At 43.4% G+C, this 19,926-nt stretch overlaps 1 protein-coding gene across 4 annotated transcripts in view; it reads left to right on the top strand.

Moving 5' to 3' along the window:
- The window catches only part of sema4bb (sema domain, immunoglobulin domain (Ig), transmembrane domain (TM) and short cytoplasmic domain, (semaphorin) 4Bb), a 54,305-nt gene that overhangs the window by 21,330 nt on the left and 13,049 nt on the right, over positions 1–19,926 (top strand). For all 4 annotated transcript variants that reach the window (XM_056413469.1, XM_056413468.1, XM_056413467.1 and 1 more), the window contains 6 exons: positions 10,816–10,976; positions 12,593–12,655; positions 13,777–13,875; positions 16,422–16,533; positions 17,653–17,769; positions 17,930–18,087. In XM_056413469.1, the coding sequence (XP_056269444.1) occupies positions 10,816–10,976; positions 12,593–12,655; positions 13,777–13,875; positions 16,422–16,533; positions 17,653–17,769; positions 17,930–18,087 (710 nt within the window). The remainder of the gene's footprint in view (positions 1–10,815; positions 10,977–12,592; positions 12,656–13,776; positions 13,876–16,421; positions 16,534–17,652; positions 17,770–17,929; positions 18,088–19,926) is intronic.

Here is a 19,926-nt window from a genome sequence, read left to right as displayed (position 1 = left end):
TTCCCCGCGGGTCTTTTTTAATATCAGCTATCACAAAGTGTTACTGTGGTGGAGACGAAAGGAAGAAGTGCAACAGCTCTGGGCCTGTTTTCTGCAGCGCATTTAGTCTATTTTCTTGCAGTTTGTACCTTTTTTAAAGCGCCTTCTCTCCATTTGTTTCTGCTAATTGACCTGCTGGTGTTGTGCAACAGTTAGTCTCACAAATATGAATTTAAAGTCTCTCCTGGCAAATCCACTGATTGAATGGACGACCTTTTTGCACCTCACTTTGTCATTGCATGCAATTAATCCACACGAAAACTGCAGCACTCCTCTTATTATAACGACTTTGGATTAAGCTTTTATAATACAAAAAACACGGTTGCTGGGTTTTTTTTTCTCCACTATTTTGCTCGGCTAACAGCTTCTTTTTTTTTTAAATTTATTTACACATTCCGTGGCAGCGTATGACAAATGAGGGCAAAAGAAATAATATGGATGCTGTTTAGAGAATTGACTTCAGGGAGGTGTTGCTGAACCGCGATATCTTTTAACACCCGGTTGGGGAAAATAATAACTTGCAGTTAATTCTTTTAAAAAGTCTCTGGCTCCTAACAATGTATTCGTCATTCTGTCCTCATCTTGCGACGTTGCTCACGCAGGTGAATACGCCGACAACAAGCGTGCATGCGGCGGTCGTCGGCTCCTTGTAAACACGACCTGTCTGAAAGTGGAAGTTCCTACTTCTGAAAACAACAATCTGACGCTCAGCCAACTCGGCGAAGGCGTGACGCGATAATTCACATGCATCATCTCAAAAGATTTGATATCGCTCATACCGTACAGGAACAACTTAAACCATTTCACTTAATAAAACAACTAGATAGATGGATTAAATTGGCTCGCGGCCGGTTCCCAGCAAAGTGTTGCAAACCACCGACGTCCCTCCTCCCCTTCTTTCCTTTCTCAGCATTCATAATCTAATTTTCATGTTTTTTTTGGGACGGCAGCAGTTAAATTATTGAGATTATCTCAACTGTCGAGCGTATAAGTAGTCGTGTGAGACACCACGCCGATAATAGGCCGTGGAGAATCGCATTTAAACCTTGCGTCCTTTTTTCATTAACTGTTCGGCTTTGCATAAACGAGGTCTGCAGCGACACGCTGAACGTTTCCTCTATAAACTCGCCTCCATTCAACCCATTGATGCAAAACATGTAAAGCAGGTCGCTGCTGTAAAACCTTCTGGTTTGTATGGTCTGAAGGGAAAAGGGAAGGGGGGGGGGGGGCTGTTCTCTCCAGAGGACCCTTTGCCTCAACATGGCCCCTTTGCCCCCCCGTTTCTTTTAGTCCTTCCTTCCTTCCTTCTCTCCCCTAATGAGCGGGCTAATCTCTTATGTGTGTTTTTGTGTGTGGTCGCTGCAGTTGGGGAGCCTCGTCTGTTTTTCATTACGGCTCCTTGTGCCGAGAGAGAGCGACGAGCACAAAGGATCATGGGACTCGGAGCGGCGGTGAGGCCTCTCTGTTGGTTATCAGAAACATCTCAGGCCGGGTCTCACCGCCTTCCTCTGAGGAGATGGTTTTGTTTCTCCTCTTTTTTCTTCTTCTATTTCCTTCACTTGGAACATGACGAACTCGAGTCCCGCCCTTTACTGACGACGGTTTACATCAACGAGCCGTTTCTCAAAGGCGTGGCCTCCAGTGCACCGACCGCTCTTCTTCTGCCGTGATTCAGCAGCGCTCCTTATCTCGCGTACTCGGAATGACTTTGGGGTTTATCTGCAAGGTTTATCTTTTTTTGGGGATCGATGCATGACACACCTTTTTTTTTATTTTTTATATCCTGTCCATACTGCATGCCCCCCCCCCCCCCCATCCTTATCATTAAGAACAATGTGTCCATCAGATATAATCAGTCACATCTTGAGTCTTTTATCAGGTCAGTTTGACATCAACCAACGTCAACCAGATACTAAACTCAAGTGCATCCACAGATTCTCGGTTACTATTGTGTTTACAAGAGTTTGTTGTTTTCACTGAATGTATAACAAAAGGAAATATTCAGATCTAGAAAGGAAAGATGTTCAGTTTTTATTACTTTCTGCGGTTGAAGAAGGAAATCCCAATGCTCCTTTTTTTTTTTAAGTGGGTCTTCGGAGCGCGCCGTGCATGCCATGCAGTCGGCGGCCGTTCCTGTTTACGTTTGCTTCATGCTCTGCAGGAATATTGTGCGCTCTCTCTCTCGTGCATGCTAATCCAGCGAGTGACCTTGGCAGTGTATGTGTGTGTGTGTGTGTGGATTGCAGTGTAGAAACAGAGGAGGGGCGGGCGAGGGAGAGAGGGGCGGGGGTCAAGCCAAATGCTCGTGACATGCTCCGATGCCCACCTAAAACCCGGCAGGGACACGCCCCCCCCCCCCCCCCCCACACACACACACGCACACACACACACTCACAAAAGCAGGTCGAGGCTTCCAGCAGAGGTGGCACTCATAAGTGCCTGCGCACAATGCTTGATAATGATGACAGCTCATCAACTCGGGTCCGTTTCAGACGCTCCAACGACTTCATCACTCGCACGCTCCAGGGAATGTGCAGAAAAGTTCCGTCTTTGCAGATTTCCACCGGGAACATTCGATTTGAAGACAATGTGGCGAGCGGCGCCGCCGTTAATTAAGATGGACGGAGAGGAATGCGAGGTTCAGAGAGTTATCGGGTAAAACTAAAATGAGCTTCGCCTCCGTCGCTGCGAACGTCTTGCAGCAGAGATTTAATCGTTTTTACAGTAACTGTGACACGAAGAACCCCAATGAACTTGCATGATGAAGCATGAATGATTCATATGGTTCCTGTGCTTCTAGCTGTAAATCAAATAAGTAAATCAAGTCGCACAACATCACATTACATTGTTCTGTCACACTTCAGTGTCCACATTCCTGTAAAAAAAAATCATTTTATTTTTGGTTTCTGTAAAATACAGCATACCGGAGCTCTGATGCCATTCACGCTTTTGTCACCTTATGTCTTCGGGGAGCTATTTGATCTAAAAAAAAAAGAAGTTAAAAATGTTCTAAAACTTCTCAAGATGTCGAAAAAACAGCGTCCAGGAAGTACGTTTTCTAAGTAAAGCTGGAGCGGGTCATGTTCTCATCAACTTATTTGCATAATTTCTGACGACAATGTTTTGGTCAATATTACTTCACCATCATTGTCTCAAAACACCAACCTGCTCCATCTGAGTAGAGGCGGAGCTTCAAGGGTTCAAAGTCGTCATCTCGTGTATCTTTTATTAAAAGTCTGAACTTTCCTGATCCAGTTCCAGTATGTTAATGCTCGCCACATGAGTCTTACTCCCACTAGTGGGTGTATGTAAATGGAGAGAGTGAGGTGTGTGTGTGTAGATATGTATATGTGTGTGTGTGTGTGTGTGTGAAAGGCATGACTATGTCATACAGACTGAGTTACAGTGTCAGATTTTTTTTTTAGTGCAGGTGTAGCACTCATGAATACATTGTCCGTATAAATATGGCCACACACACACACACACACACCATTAGCAATCTGCTTGACCACTTCTCGTCCACACTACTTTACATTGTGGTGGATGGAGGAGCAGACTGTGTGCGCCTGCTCTTCTCATCAAGAGCCTCTCAAGAGACACACACACACACACACACACACACACACGGTAGAGGTTTGTGTGTGCATGCTGTGGTCACACTTTAAAGGCCTTCGACACATGCCAGTCCAAAGCGAATGCACTTTGGTAAACTGCACAGAGCTCCTCTGGTGGAAAAAGTGGACAAGTGTGAGAGCCTCCAAGCGGCAGGAGGGATGATGGAAGTGGACTTTGATGAAGTCTGTAGCAGAAACCATCTGTGAGCATGTGCAAGCCAGCTGGATTTGGATTATTTTCCTCTTCAAGTCCACTTGGCTGAGCCGTAGGAGGCATAATGTCATTCCTCAAGGCAATCTTTCTTGGTGAAGGCCATAAGTACCAAAATATGGAGCACTTGAGGCGGTTTTGGGATGTGGAAAAGTCAGATACCTCGGTAAAGTTAATGTTTTTAAGATTTTCAACGAGAGCAAAAAGCTCCTCGAGCTGCTACGTTATCAGAAAGAGCAGCTGGTGTTTCTGTTTTAAAATAATGCAGAACTTAAGGATGCATTTTTGACGAAAATATAAAAAATCCTTCACAATAAAAGTCTTTTTGTGGTAGCTGAACACAGCTGCGATGCAAACAGGAGTGCTGGATTACACTCGTGCATCACTTCCTGTGGATCTCTCGTTTGCGTGAACGCTATTGTAATCCCTCCTATGGGAGAATAGCGGAGTGTTTAAATATATTTAATTTTTTTTAAACAGCTGGAAGGAAGGGAGACTCGGGAGCACCGGGAGTGACGTGAGTACACCTTCGGACCCCGCTGCAGTAAAATACGATGTTTTCTAAAGAGACTCTTAGTCCTACCGCTTTCGTCCACTAGGCGCTGTGAAAATTGACATGAATGAAAGTTCTTTGATGTAACTTTTAACATATTTTTGGAAGCTGAGAGAAGAATAACTGGTCCACCTTTTTTTAGAGGTCGGCCAACCACAAGTGAGCCGGAGCCGGAGTTTCTAACTTCGGGTCTTTTATCAGCAGGTTACCGGCTAACAAATAAACTATACATGTGTTCCACTCCTTTTAAAATTCAGAATGAACCTCCCTTCTACTACTTTACTAAATTAGAGAATGAAAATACATTGAATCGCCAATGTTTTTGAAAAAACCTAGAAAAGGAGATTAATCAATTCTAACTTAAACCCCATTAACAGCCTCGGAAAGACTCGACGAAAGATGGCAGATTTAATTTAACCCCCAAAAAATAGTCTGTGCGTCAGATTCCTGTGACATCTACAGTCTTTAGAGAGGATAGGAGGATGTAGAGAGAAGGAGGATGTAGAGAGAGAGAGGTTGAAGAGGCTTCCCACACATGACGAGCTCAGGCACGTCTATTTTGAATTGTACGTGCGAGCAAATTATACCAACGCTCCGTCTCCCTCTGTTTCAGCCGGTGTTTGAATAACCCACTCCGATGCCACATGGAGTGTCTCGCCTCGCTAATATCCGGGATTTTGTGTAAAGCTTTCAGCCGCAATAAGACCTGCTGCGCGCCGCTGCCTCTGAGTGTCGGGTCGGTGCGTGCCAAATCTAGAGTGCATCGGGATGACACCGAAGAGCCAATAATTACAGAGCATCACGTCTCCCGGTCTTTTGCTTTTAGAGGCATGCGGCGTTCAATGCACTCAACGCTGCTTTTTTTGCTTCTTTTTTTCCAGAGGCTAAAATGGACGATTTCCAGTATCGAATTCTACCGTACATACGGGTGTTCGACATTGCTAACAAATATTCAGTTTTAATTTATTTTTGCTGCTGCCCTGATTTCCGAGCCGGCACGTGTGGCACTTTTTTTTTTTTTTCCTTTTTTTTTCTGCATAATCCTCACACGCGGCAAACACACTGCACTTACACACTGTCGGGCTCTGGTTATTATCTGCAAGGTGCAGCTGTCTCTCAGTATGATGTGTGTGTGTGTATATACACACTCTGGCACACACACACATGGAGCGTGCACTCGGCATTGCAGCAAAGCCACACCATCATTCCCAGTGCTGCCCCACAATGCATCACATCTGTGAGCCTCGTGGGCCTTTACAAGACACCGAGTGCCACACACTGATTCAGTGCCGTCGGCTTTTATTCACGGTCTAGTAAAGTGGGATTTTTCTCTGTCTTTTATGTACGCATCAGTTTGTGTCACCAACAATGAATTAGTTAAACAAAAATATATTAGAACCCAATAGAATAAGAAGTTAAGATGGAAATGAAATGCGTGGATTTGGCTCCTCGTCATCGTCGGATCTGCTGGTGAGATGCAGCAGCTCTCGGTGGCCGGTGTGCCCCCCCCCCCCCCCCCCCACATATCATCACGTGGTTCAGTACCGCGGTGACCTTGAAGGCGACCTCCAGTCGGCTCGTGTGTCTGGAGCTCCTTGAGACGGATACTTTTTGGGGGGGGGGTGATAAATGTGCGTCGTGCATGTAAGATAAACGGAGCTCGCTGCGAGATTAATATCAACTGCGCTGCACTCTCTTCTCCTTTTTTAGTTTTTCTCTCCGTCTGTCTGCAGACCCCCCCACCCCCACACACACACACCCCTTGTCATGTGACTTGGCTCGCACTGCTTTAGCAAATCTGAGGCTTGTTTACAGTCGGGGATTTTAGGAGTTCGTTAGCCAATCAATGGCCCCGCCCCTCGAAGTACTATTAAACCTTCAAAAAAAATCGTACCCTGAAATATGATGCCTGCCATGAGTGCTGGCATGTATTTTATTTCTCTGTGACACTGTGTCTGCGAGCTCTCTCACCCTCTGGCGATATCTTGGTTACCTCAGTGGTGAGTGAATGAAAGGATTCAGGAGGGAATCTTAATTTATGTCGCTGGTGCTATTTCCGGAGTTATCCGGAATCCTAAAAATAAGATTTAGTCTGTGTGTCCGGGACATCGTTTTTTTTTATTTGTTGATTCATAAGCGTTCGTACCTCGAGAGCCCTCACTTTTATATCTCCATACATACAGCCACTTATTTGTGTCACAAAGTGTGAGAACATAAATAATATTTCCAGTAAAAGTGGAGCCGGCAGCCGTATAAAGATTACTTAAAGCTTGAATAAAGACTTTTTTTTAAAGCACGCCAAAGGTGCCAACACCTCTAAAGCTCCCAAATTAAGATGTTATATCTGGTTTAAATGTATAAAAAAAGATAACCGCTTCTGTTTTCTTGGGCATCGTGTGTGTCTGGCAGCAGACCAGCACCCATTTGAGTCGTTGCATCATCGGCTCATATTTACACGAGCATCTGCATGCACAGTTTGTACATGTGAGACTTTCCCTTCACGCGTCTCTGTTTTTAATTCCAGATGTTTGTAGCTGTTCATCGTGTGTGTGTGTGTGTGTGCACAGATTTGATTTGATTCCCTCGCAAACATTTCTGTAATCACAGAGCACTTGCTCTCTGAAATCCTGCGTGCTCTGATTTTTTTTTTTACCTCCACTACAAAAAGAAGAAAACATCACAATGAATGAATGAATGAATACCCTGCAAACATTTAGAATTTCAACCAATTAATTGCAGGAGTTATTTATTGTGTGCCAGTGAAGAGGAGACATTCTCTTCATAAATGTCAGCGTGTCATGCAGACAATGCATCTTTTGAATTCTGGGGCTGCGCTCCGGCCAAATTTTTTTTTATTTTGCAGCTCGCAGGCATTCATAACCGCGGAGAAATGAGGCAAATACACACACACACACACACACACACAGTTTAACTGCGCTACTAACCAATTCAACATGTCGAGACTGGCAATCAACCGATGGAAGGTGTGACGCGGCGACGTTTTTTTTGTGACAGACGACTGATTAAAATAAGGCGGGTGATGAATGGACGCCGGCGCCTGGCTGGGAAAACGGCGTTCTGCTGCAAAAGCGTGGTTAAAAAAAAAAATTTAAAGAGAAGACGTTAACATTTCTGATGTTTTGGTTCCCGGCTCGACCTTCTGCGCTTATCAGAAATCCATCTCGGAGTGCTTTTTTTTAATTAAATTTCTTTTTTTATAAATAGCATTTTCTTTCCCTCGTCTTGCATGTTTCTTTTTATAGGTCAAAATCTCAATCCAATCAGTCTGGTTACCACAACTCCCACTCAGTGCCCCGACCTCCCCCCCCCCCCATACACACACACACACACACACACTAAGTAGCCTCCGACCGCTCTGCTTCGCTCGTTATTCCATTGTCTGTCTAAAAGGATGTCACCGTGATTTACGTCACAGGGTTTTAATATGCTGAGAGAAGGCTGGTGTTTTTGTGTGTTTTTTTATAGCCCAAAACTCAGGGGAGCCGTGGCAGTCGAGCTCTGATATGTTCCCCTGTTGAGGGCAGAGGTGGCACCTCTGTGTCTGTCCACTGGGACCCAGAGCAGCTCTCTTTATGAGCATTCAGGAAAAAAACAGACTTAATTCGTATCGAATAAAAAAAGCAAACAGTCTTCGTCGCATCAGAACTCACATTTTTCTCTGTTGAATGACACAAAATAAAGTCTCTTTTTCTTCTTCTTATTCTGTATCCGCTCGCTGAGGTTTAAAGCCAGGCCTCCTCTCCATTAACTCCAGATGTCACATCGTTTTAAAAAAGAAGAAAAGAGGGCTGTTGATCTGGAAAGGGCCGAAGATTTGATTCTTTTTTAACCCGATTAGAGCGTGTGCAGCTGGTTCTTACTCCCATAAGAGGTCATCTGCGGAAAAAAGAACCCTTGAGTGTTGCAGGAACCATTTGTTTGTGAGCATATTGGACGGTTTAGGTCATGGGTTGTAAACATTTACTGCTGTTTACTGGCTCCATTTGGATCGGGCACCACCTGGAGTGTTGCAGATAAACGTGCTTCTCTTGTTCTTATCAGAAGTCTCTACTTTTGAAAAGCAGCTTGCTGGTTGAACACAAAGGGGAAAAGGCTGTAAACGGGTTTTTAACTGCAGCAAATAGCGTTGGTGACGACTCCAGATATACAAAGCGGTGATATTATATTGGAGAAGCATGCGGAGTCCGTGACCCCTGTTAAGTTAAAAAAAGATCTGGAAATAGTTCCGGATTCAGAAAGTTATAATATACGGTATTTAATGAAAGAATAAGGATCACAAAGCATATATATATATATATCTGTCCCACGCTCACAGGCCGAAGAGACGCTAAATGCAATTCAGTTTACTTTCTATCGTATTCCCGCAAGAGGACATGTGACGTGCCTCACAACTCCTACGGTAGTGAAGGCATCCTTCCACTGGGCTCAGAGCCAATCAGTGGTGAGTATGTTGGTCACATGCATTTCACAGCATGCTATTGGCTAACCCCTACAGGAGGCGGGCTAATCTTATCTACGACACAACAATGATACTCCCACTAACGTACTTCATACACATTCCTTCACAATAAGAGTTTTCAAAATAACATGTCTGCTTCCGGTTAAAACAGCTGTTATGACGATCTCTTGTAGAAACTCTGACTCCGCCTCCCAAAGTCAAAACATTTCATTTATACTCACGTGATAGAATAATATAATAATCACATTTTCAGTGCCAGTGACTTTCTATGTTTTCATAACACATTCTTTAGAATATCCTTCATAATATCCTTTATTGATTATCCTAGCTTTCTGATGTATTTATTTCAATCCACAGACTTTGTTATTTTCATGTGCAAATATATATAAAAAAACATGACAACTCTACACCCCCTCCAGTGCTTTTGGCTTGGGGAGCACATCAAGTGTGTTTTTAATATCTTTGGGATGGGAGGCAATAGAACAAATGGTCAAAAACGGCAAAGGGTAAGACGTACTGTATGTAAGCATGCATATTTTATTGCATATATCTCATGTCTTTAGTGTTGATGTGTATATATATCAAGTGATAACATCCACCGGGTCAGATCCACATGGACTCTGCTGTTGTTTCAATACTCGAAGGTCTTGAATGAACCGTAATCACAACTTCCTGGAGCCTTCGCTGGCTTTTTATACATATCGGGGTTGTTTTAAGCAGGTCAAAATGAAAATTGACCAATCGTCCGAGCCGTTGTTATCCTAACCTCTCGAAACTCCACTTCTCATCCTGGCATGCAGTACAAAAAACAAATGAAAAAAGCTGCTGCCGATGTCTCCTGTAGGAGATGATCCCGGCTTGTTTTTCAATGCCGAGAGAAGTCGAATCTCTACTTCGCCGATATTACTATTCGAGGCTTCAGGGGAGGGAGGGAGCCACGTGGGTAGAAGAAGAAAAAAGTAACTCATTCGACTCGTGGCTCACCGCCAACGGCGAGGAAGCGGCAGAACGAAGGAGATTTAGATTGGCTTTGAGAGGAAGAAGATTCTTTTTTTTCTTCTTTTTCTTTTTTGACACTCGCACAGAGAGAGCCGGCCGGCACAGGAGAGTGCGGACGTGGCTCGCAAGCGTTCTCGACGGAGCGCCGGTTGCCGAGGGATAAACCGAGAGAGAGAGTTATTCAACCTACAACTCAACTTCTGGCCCCGCATATGGCTTGTTATTTCTCCATCGATGTATTTACTTGAATCACTTTTTTTATTTTTTCAGTTTAACTTGTTGCCTAATTGTTGCGACGCAGGAGCTTTTCTTGGATAATAAGGAATCACATCTAATAATAATAATGAAGCACTTTTCATTCAAAAATAACCAGAGCCAGAAGATACAAACAAACTTCTTAGAATAGAAAATAGCTGGCAGTGATTTAACACAGTCAAAAAACGCCTTCCTGAATAAAAAGGTTTTCTATCTTTGGCATGGAGCCAATCGATTGGCAACAAGTCACCCCCACAGCCTTGCAGCATAATGATAATGCAGTTATACAGATGTTTTTAGTCGTGATCTTATCACCTGAGAACACCAGGAACTAGATTAAATTGACTATTTATAACATGTTGGATATGAAAACCTAATCACACTCATAGAAATTCATGTTTTCAGCATCATCACAATCTGTGTGATAGGTATTTTGTATCAAATAACAAGAATAAAACCATTTTTTCTCTTCTTGGTGACATTTTGGAACCTTTCGAGGCCCTCGTACGTTCGTTAACATGCATTTTAAATCCTCGCGCGTGTAAATATTTCGATTGTTTTGCTCCCCTGTTCTTGTTCTTCCAGGACGTCGGTGGTATGTCCCGGTCCTCTCGGTTCCGTCCCGATATGTGATGATGATATGGATTTTTTTTGGTTTCCCCAGATGCAAAGGAGAGGTCGGCCAAGAGATTCTCGGCGGGCGGCGTCTACAACTACACGTCGCTGCTGCTCAGCCAGGAGGACGACATGCTGTACGTCGGAGCGCGGGAGGCGCTGTTCGCCCTCAGCCTCTCCGACATCGGCAACACCGAACTGCAGAAGAACGTGAGTGTGGCGACGCGCCGGGCGGATGATGAGCGAGGATCATTCACTCCTGTTGTGGATGTGCATGTGTAGACTTATTACCTTCGCATTGAAAATGCGGAAGGTTATGTTTTGATTGGCGTGTATTTATTTATTTATTTATTTATTTGTATGCGTGTTACTCGCATAACACAAAAAGTATTAAACCGAATCGCATGAAATTTGGTGGGATGATTGGTTATTATCCGGGGACCATTTGATTAGATTTTGGGATCAATCGGGTCAAAGCTCAAGGTCAAGGTCATGAAACGGTCAAAATCTTCTTGAATCGCATGAAATTTGGTGGGATGATTGGTTATTATCCGGGGACCATTTGATTAGATTTTGGGATCAATTGGGTCAAAGCTCAAGGTCAAGGTCATGAAACGGTCAAAATCTTCTTGAATCGCATGAAATTTGGTGGGGTGATTGGTTATTATCCGGGGACCATTTGATTAGATTTTGGGATCAATCGGGTCAAAGGTCAAGGTAATGAAAATCTTCTTTTTACCATAGCGCGGTCAATTTTTATCCAATTGGCATACAACTAATGCCAACATGTTCATAATTCAATGACCAATCTTGTGATATGCGAAGGTATGCGCTCTACCGAGTGCCCATTCTAGTTTTAGTCAGCGTTGGAAATACACCAGGGAAAAGGGCAAAACTGCCCCTAAGAAATATAGTTTTGCTCCTCATGTCACTAGAAGAGGCAGAAAATATATAATAGTGTTTTATTTTTTTTTCTTTGTTGTGTGTGTCCTATGTGTATTGCCTGTACTAGTTATAGTTACACACAAAAAATCAATAAATATTAACAAAATGTAAAGGGAAAAAAATAATTAAGTTATAATTGTTAATAGTTGTTCAAAAAATATAACGACAATAAATAACCACAAATAAAATGTAATATTATTTTCTGATTTATTTTTTCTGTTAAAAAAATCTAAGCAAACACTTTGAGTCTGTAGATTATTGCCTAATAGTCTTATTATTGCCTAATAGTCTTATTATTGCCATGTTTATGACAATTGCTCATATACTATAAGCCTAAATAAGTATATTTATTATTTTTGAAACAAAGGTTAAATAGTTTTTCACAAGTTTCAAAAAGTGCCCCAATTTCTTTTTAAATGTTCCTGGATTTCAGTCAGTGGGGAGAAAATTGCCCCCTAAAAATATGTAATTTTTACATGTTTTTTAGAAAACACTAAAAACTTGACCACATATTGACATATATATGATATTGTGATATATTATACTACAGGGGTAGAGTCACATGATGTCGGAGATTTTACCTAAGGTGGCCCGTATAATGAGATGATTTAGGCACCAAAAAAAATATTTTAGGAAGGTGATGACATGTGCTTAATGTGTAGACTTATTAGGTAATAGTTTTATTCTATTAAATTCTGTATCTATGCAGTTTGTAAATGCTATAAATTCAGAATGAAATACCCACATGTGCATCATCGCCATTTTGTTTTATTTTCCATACATTTTTTGATATTGGAGGAATCGTCCTCAGCAGAGTCGCCGTGGTTCCCTTGAATATGGATTATTACTGATTACGTTTTTTTCTTTTTTCCGATCTTCAGCTGACGTGGGGCACTCCTGCTGGAAAAAGAGAGGAATGCAGCTTCAAGGGGAAGAACCTGGAGGTGAGAGGCGCCTTTTTACTGACATTATCAAAATCATGGATTTTCCTCCCGCGGTGTTTTTCCTCGTCGTGAGGACATGAAATGAGCATCGAGCGCTGCGCTCCAGATGCATTCATCGAGCGTGTGCGCGCTCGCCGGGGGAATTCTCCTAGTCCTCGCTCCCTCGTCTCGTCTGTTACCTCGTTGTCACGCCGGCTGGCGTCTCCCTCGGCGACGGACCCGCTGATCTTTACGCGGCGCTGTGCGACTCGGCTCTGAGCGTTACAGGAAGCCCACCGGGCGACTGCTGCGTGACGCTGGGAGGGTTCTTCTTCTTCTTCTTCTTCTTCTTCTTCTCTACCTATTTCTCTCCAGTTTCACAGTTTTTTGTGTGTTTTTATTCTCGCTCTGACAGATTTACTTCTGATTATGAACTCCAGTCTGTAAGAATATCTTCTGTGGACTCATGGACCCCTCTCTCTCTCTCTCTCTCTCTCTCTCTCTCTCTCTCTTGCTCTCTCTATCGTTCTCGCTCTCTCTATCGCTCTCTCGCTCAATCTCGCCCTCTCTCGTTCTTGCTCTCGCTCTCACTCTTTCGCTCTCGCTCCTGCTCTCTCTCGCTCAATCTCGCCCTCTCTCTCGTTCTTGCTCTCGCTCAATCTCTCTTTCTCTCTCGCTCTCTCTTTCTCGCTCTCTCTCTATTGTTCTCGCTCTCTCGCTCAATCTCTCTCTCGCTCAATCTCGCCCTCTCTCATTCTTGCTCTCTCGCTCTCACTCTTTCACTCTCACTCTCTCGCTCCTGCTCTCTCTCGCTCAATCTCGCCCTCTCTCTCATTCTTGCTCTCTCGCTCAATCTCTCTCTTTCTCTCTCGCTCTCTCTCTTTCTCGCCCTCTCTCTCTTTCTCTCTCGCTCTCTCTCTCTCAATCTCGCCCTCTCTCTCGTTCTTGCTCTCTCGCTCTCACTCTCTCGCTCCTGCTCTCTCTCTCTCAATATCTCGCTCTCTCGCTCAATCTTGCCCTCTCTCTCGTTCTTGCTCTCGCTCTCACTCTCTCGCTCAATCTCGCCCTCTCTCTCTCTTTCTCTCTCGCTCAATCTCTCTCTTTCTCCCTCTCCCCCCCCCCCATTTGTTCCCCCCATCCAGACTGATTGCTTCAATTACATCAAAATCCTCCTGCGGCTGAACTCCACTCATCTCTATGTGTGTGGCACCTTCGCCTTCAGCCCGATCTGCGCCTACATAGTAAGTAATTACCTCTCAATCTGCCTAATTGTTCACTTCCAAGACTTTTTTTTCTGCCTGCCATCGTTATTGATTTTTTTTCCTGCAGCTTTGGACTTTGATTTAACACCTGTTTGTGTGTGTGTGTCTGTGTGTGTGTGTGTGTGTGTGTGGTTCATCCACCATGTCCGTATTGGAGCTGCTGTTATCCGAGCGTAACCAAACGCTGCTGAGGCACTTTCAGTCAACGGGGGGGACACGAGCTGTGAGGTTTACAGCGAGAGGGAAGCAGGAGATCTGTTTATCTAGCGGTGGAGTACATCTGGAGTGATGGTAACCGGCAGCAGGAGGACATTGATCTCAGGGAGGGGGGAGGCGACAGCTCTTAAAGCGAGGAGGCTTGAAACTCTCTTTGACGTCAGAGTGAAAGAAAAACACGGGACGCCTCAGACTGTAGATCACTTCGCAGGACGTTAGGCCGTGAACTGGGATTGTGTGTGTGTGTGTGTGTGTGTGTGTGTGTGTGTGTGTGTGTGTGTGTGTGTGTGTGTGTGTGTGTGTGTGTGTGTGTGTGTGTGTGTGTGTGTGTGTGTGTGTGTGTGTGTGTGTGTGTGTGTGTGTGTGTGTGTGTGTCACCCAGACGCTGTCTGAGATGCATAACCTTAACATTCATAAACGTTTCATTTTTATAGCTTTTCTCTAAAAAAACGCGTCAGATGGTTTTTAACGACCGAGTTAACAAGAAGAAGAAACACGAAACAATCCTGAGAGTAATAACTCCTCGTGAAGGAGAGAAGATGTTTCCTGCAGTGGAGGAACCGTTCTGCTTAGATTGAATAGAACATGTTCTTGCTGTTGCTGCCAATTGCCCACATACATTTAATATTAATGTATACTCACATTGCCGTATGTATTTAGTGCTTTACTGCTCAGTGTAATTGTCCCTCCTCTGCACAGATATCTCTCCCATAAGCCATTTCAATGCTTTGATGTTAAAGCTAATAGAAATCATCATGAATCATACATTGATAATGATATATCCGTCTTTTTTTAGTACCAAATCCCCTTTGTTTCTGATATAAGCCCGTATAAACGTCCCTTTTTGTTTTACGATGAGTTTAAAGAACAGATTTTTTTCTTTTTCTAATATCTTGACCTTGTTTAACCCTCCACTTCACAGCTGAAACAAGTCAGCAACAATCCTGATAATCAATTCATTCAAAGTGTTCAGCAAAAATGCCAAACGTCTCCAGCTTTTTTACTGTGGGACCTTTCTGCTTTTCTTTATTCTCTGTCACAGTAAATGTTGTTTGGGTTTTGGACGAAACAAGTTTTCTGAAGACGTCACCAACTCGTTCATTTGACCCTCCCAACATGTTTAAAAGTCCCCGGCTGATGTTTCAAAAAGCCCAACCCTGAGATTACGTAATTTTTTTCCTGAGAATTGCCAAAAGAAGATGTAATACGACTGTTTTCAGAGGCTGAATATTGACTTTTATACTAACTGTATTCGTGGCATATAAACATTATTGCATGCATATTAACCAGCTTCAGACAAATAGAAGTCCTGAGAGTACGTCCTGTGGCCTCTTAATCAACAAGTTATCATCGGTGAAGTCAGATAATAAATCAAGATGATATACTATAAACTACCTGAAGCCAGAAAATACTGACAAAGGCACATTTAAAAGATCTAATCTTGTTGTTATCGTCACTGAATCCAATGGAAAGACCAATTAAGTGTGTCTCTATACTGCTTTCAGTTTGCCTCACTCATGACACACATTTTTTATAATTTTATTTTTATAAAGGCTTACAAAAAAAGATGAAACAGTCTTTTTTTGCAAACAGTCTATTTTGAGCCGGGGATTAATTCACATTAGTGAGTATTTATGGCAACAGCATGCTGGCTCGGTGGTGTGATTTTGAACAGCAGCTCTACAGCACAGAGGAATAAACGGGGTTCGTACGGTCATGGAAAAGCTGGGAAAGTCCTGGAATTTTAAAATGTTTATTTCCAGGCCTGGAAAAGTCCTTTAAAAAAGAATTAACTGTCCAAAAGTTTTGGAAAAGTCATGGACATGTGTTATATTCATATATTAATTGACGCAGTTTGATTAAAAAGAATAAACATTTATATAAATATTTATTCTTTGAATCAAACTATTGTCTCTTATTCATTTGTGTCATTTAAGGTATATACTCGTGTATACACGGAGATTTCACAAAATCATTGAAATCTGGTCATTGAAATTTGGTTTTAAAGTCCTAGAAATTCATTGGCCATCATGTGTGTGAACCCTGAATAAAAAATACACTTCTCCTTTAATATATGTTCAACTAGCCTCGTTGTTTTAGGAGTAATTCGTGGTAATAAACGAGCCTGAGAGCTGCTGGAGGTTTTATGTTTCCTCTGACCGACAGCTGCTGTGTCCAAAGTGACCAAACGGGCCTGTAGTCTGTTGTAATGAAGGAGTGGACAGTCTGAGCTTGAGGTCGCTAAGGTCACTAATTGGACACTGAGGGACATTTTCTTTTTCTTTCCCTCCTCTGTGTGTCGCTTCCAGAACACGTCGACGTTCACGCTGGAGAGAGACGACGTGGGCGAGGTCGTGATGGAAGAAGGACGCAGCCGCTGCCCCTTTAACCCCGAGTACAAGTCCACCGCCATCATTGTTGGTACGTAGTCACGCAGTCTTCACGTCACTTCACGTGCTATATTTGATTTGATTTGATATTCCTTTATTTTTCCCACAGTGGGGACATTTAAAAATGTTGTATTGTTATTATAAGATTATTATTATTATTACATTGAAAATGCGGAAGGTTATGTTTTGATCGCCGTGTATTTATTTATTTATTTGTCTGCGTGTTACTCGCATAACTCAAAAAGTATTAAACCGAATCGCATGACATTTGGTGGGATGATTGGTTATTATCCGGGGACCATTTCATTAGATTTTGGCATCGATCGGGTCAAAGGTCAAGGTCATGAAAAGGTCAAAATCTTCTTTTTACCAATTTTTTATCCAATTGGCATGCAACTAATGCCAAAATGTTCATAATTCAATACATAATGTTGTGATATGCGAAGGTATGCGCTCTACCGAGTGCCCGTTCTAAGCTTTTTTAGTTTTTTGAGTTTGAGAGTCCTGCCTGTGTTGTCAGTCACACTTAGTTACAAGCAGTTAGTGAATTGAGCTGATAATGATAAATCTCAATCTAATCTCTGTCTTCATCTGTTGTGAAAATGTATACATACCATTTATTATTTTTATTATTTATTTAATAAAAAAAAAAAAAAATTTAATAAAAAAAAAAAATCTTGTAATGGTTTCAACTCATAAATGGATTTTTAAAAAAAGGTTTGATGGTTAATACAGAACATTTTATTGTTGTTGTTCCCCTTGCAATGCATTCTCACTTATTGCCTTCAATAGCGGAGACACCGAGAGTTTGAACGTCTGATCACATTTCTGATCATCTCATTCCTCAATTCAGTTTATTTTATACAGCCGTATATCAAAAAATTATGAATTGCCTTACAATCTGTACATATACGACATCCCTGACCTTTGACCTCACAAATCGGATCAGAAAAACAACTAAAAAATAGAAGAAGAAAACTTTCAGTGGTAAAAAAAAAAGAAGTGTGAAGAGCCCTCCAGGAGAGCAACAGAAGAATAGATGTCATGTGACCAGAAGGAATAATTACAGAGTTACTTAACACATTCAATGAGTATGAGAGACATTATGAAGAGTTCGTAGTACGATTATTTTGTTGTTGTTTCCTTCCAGATGGTGAATTGTACACGGGGACCGTCAGCAACTTCCAAGGCAACGAGCCCGTCATCTACAAGAGTTTAGTTCATGGAACGGCTCTGAAGACGGAAAACTCTTTAAAATGGCTTCAAGGTAAAAAAAAATAATAATAAAAACATCGCACGCCGTTTTTTGTTGTTGTCGTTTCCCCTCAAAACATCTTAAAAATTTCCCGTGTGAACTCTGGCTTCTCTTTTTTATTTATTCACCACGATGCTAACGTGATGCGACGTTTTCTCAAACGCCTCGCCAGATCCGGTGTTCGTGGGCTCGGCGTTCATCGAGGAGAGCCAGCCGGTCGGAAACCCCGTGGGAGACGACGACAAGATCTACTTCTTCTTCAGCGAGGCGGGGAAAGAATTCGACTTCTTCGACAACACCATCGTGTCGAGGATCGCTCGCGTGTGCAAGGTGAAGACGCCCGCGGCGAGGTCGTTGCGTAACCCTCGATGGTTCCCTTTGAATCCTGAGGCGACCCGCCCTGACGGAAACAGGGCGGGGCGTCTCGCCCACGCCGGGTCTCATTTAACCGGCACGCCCGACGCAACGGGAAAACATGTCAGCGCCGCGGTTTAAGCTTTTTGTGTATTTGACTGTGCAAACATGTTTTCAACAGATTTAGCCCCCCCCACCCCCCCGCCGCCTCGCTTTGAATCATCTTCGCCTCCTCGCCACGCCCCCCCTCCCCTCCCTTCTTTTGCCTCTGCAATGTCATCTCCTCCTCTCCCTCCATCTCCCTCTCAGCGTCCGTCCCCTCCATCTCTCTCTCTCTTTCCACCGCGTCGTGGGCTTTGCGTGATGAGTATTCGAGGTGCTTCTCTTCTTCTCCTCTCTACTATGTGACGGGATATTTTGTTGCATTCAAACTGGAGCAACTGTAGAATTTACTCGCATCATTTTAACTGCTGACGTCATTCCCTCCTCCTCCTTCTTCTTTTTCTTCATGTCCTTCTCCTCCTCCTTCTTGTCTTCCTTCTTCTTCTTGTCCTTCTTCTTGTCCTCCTTCTTCCCCTCCTTCTACTCCTCCTCGTTCTTATTCTCCTCCTTCCTCTTGTCCATCTTATTCTTCTTCTTCTTCTTCTTGTCCTCCTTCTTCCCCTCCTTCTACTCCTCCTCGTTCTTATTCTCCTCCTTCCTCTTGTCCATCTTCTTCTTCTTCTTCGTCTTCTTCTTCTTGTCCTCCTTCTTCCCCTCCTTCTACTCCTCCTCGTTCTTATTCTCCTCCTTCCTCTTGTCCATCTTCTTCTTGTCCTTCTTCTTGTCCTCCTTCTACTCCTCCTCGTTCTTTTTCTCCTCCTTCCTCTTGTCCATCTTCTTCTTCTTCTTCTTGTCCTTCTTCTTCTTTTTCTCCTCCTTCCTCTTGTCCATCTTCTTCTTCTTCTTGTCCTTCTTCTTGTCCTCCTTCTACTCCTCGTTCTTTTTCTCCTCCTTCCTCTTGTCCATCTTCTTCTTCTTCTTCTTCTTCTTGTCCTCCTTCTTCTTCTTTTTCTCCTCCTTCCTCTTGTCCATCTTCTTCTTCTTATTGTCCTTCTTCTTGTCCTCCTTCTTCTTCTTTTTCTCCTCCTTCTTCTTGTCCTTCTTCTTGTCCTTCTTCTTTTTCTCCTCCTCCTTCTTGTTCTTCTTCTCCTTCTCCTCTTCCTCTTCTTCGAGTCTTTCGTTAGGTCGATCACCCTGAATAATCGACATCAGGCTTCTTCTCTTCTCACCTGGAGTCAGTCACATTAACCTGTCGCTCCTCCTCCTCCTCCTCCTCCTCCTCCTCCTCCTCCTCTTCCTCCTCTTCTTCCAGTCTTTCGTTAGGTCGATCACCCTGAATAATCGACATCAGGCTTCTTCTCTTCTCACCTGGAGTCAGTCACATGACCCCGTCTCTGCGCCTCCTCCCTGACGGCGCCGTGGAGGAGGCAGTGATGGGAGGAATCGGGGGGGACAGCATGTAATCTCAAGTGACGGCTTAATGACTCGGTGCTGCTCGGCTCGGTGCTGCGACACCTCCCTGGGTTCTATATGTGGAAATCATTGACGGAGAAGGAGAAGCCTCCAGACTGTGGCGACTCGCTGCAGTAGAGACGGGAGAACGTCTTCTCTCGACTCTATCGAGCACCTTTTATTATCTCTGGAATGACTGACTGACGTCTTTTCAGAGGCTTTTCTGCGGCGCTACAGAGTCGATGCAGCTGGTTTGTTCCCTAATGAACTGGAAGCGTGACTCACAACATTACCCAAATCAAATCATTGAGACTGATGAAT

This window comes from Pseudoliparis swirei, chromosome 4 (assembly GCF_029220125.1).
Source record: "Pseudoliparis swirei isolate HS2019 ecotype Mariana Trench chromosome 4, NWPU_hadal_v1, whole genome shotgun sequence".
Taxonomy (NCBI): Eukaryota; Metazoa; Chordata; class Actinopteri; order Perciformes; family Liparidae; genus Pseudoliparis; species Pseudoliparis swirei.
Note: the sequence above shows the minus strand (reverse complement) of the source record. Positions and strands in the feature narration are given on the sequence as shown.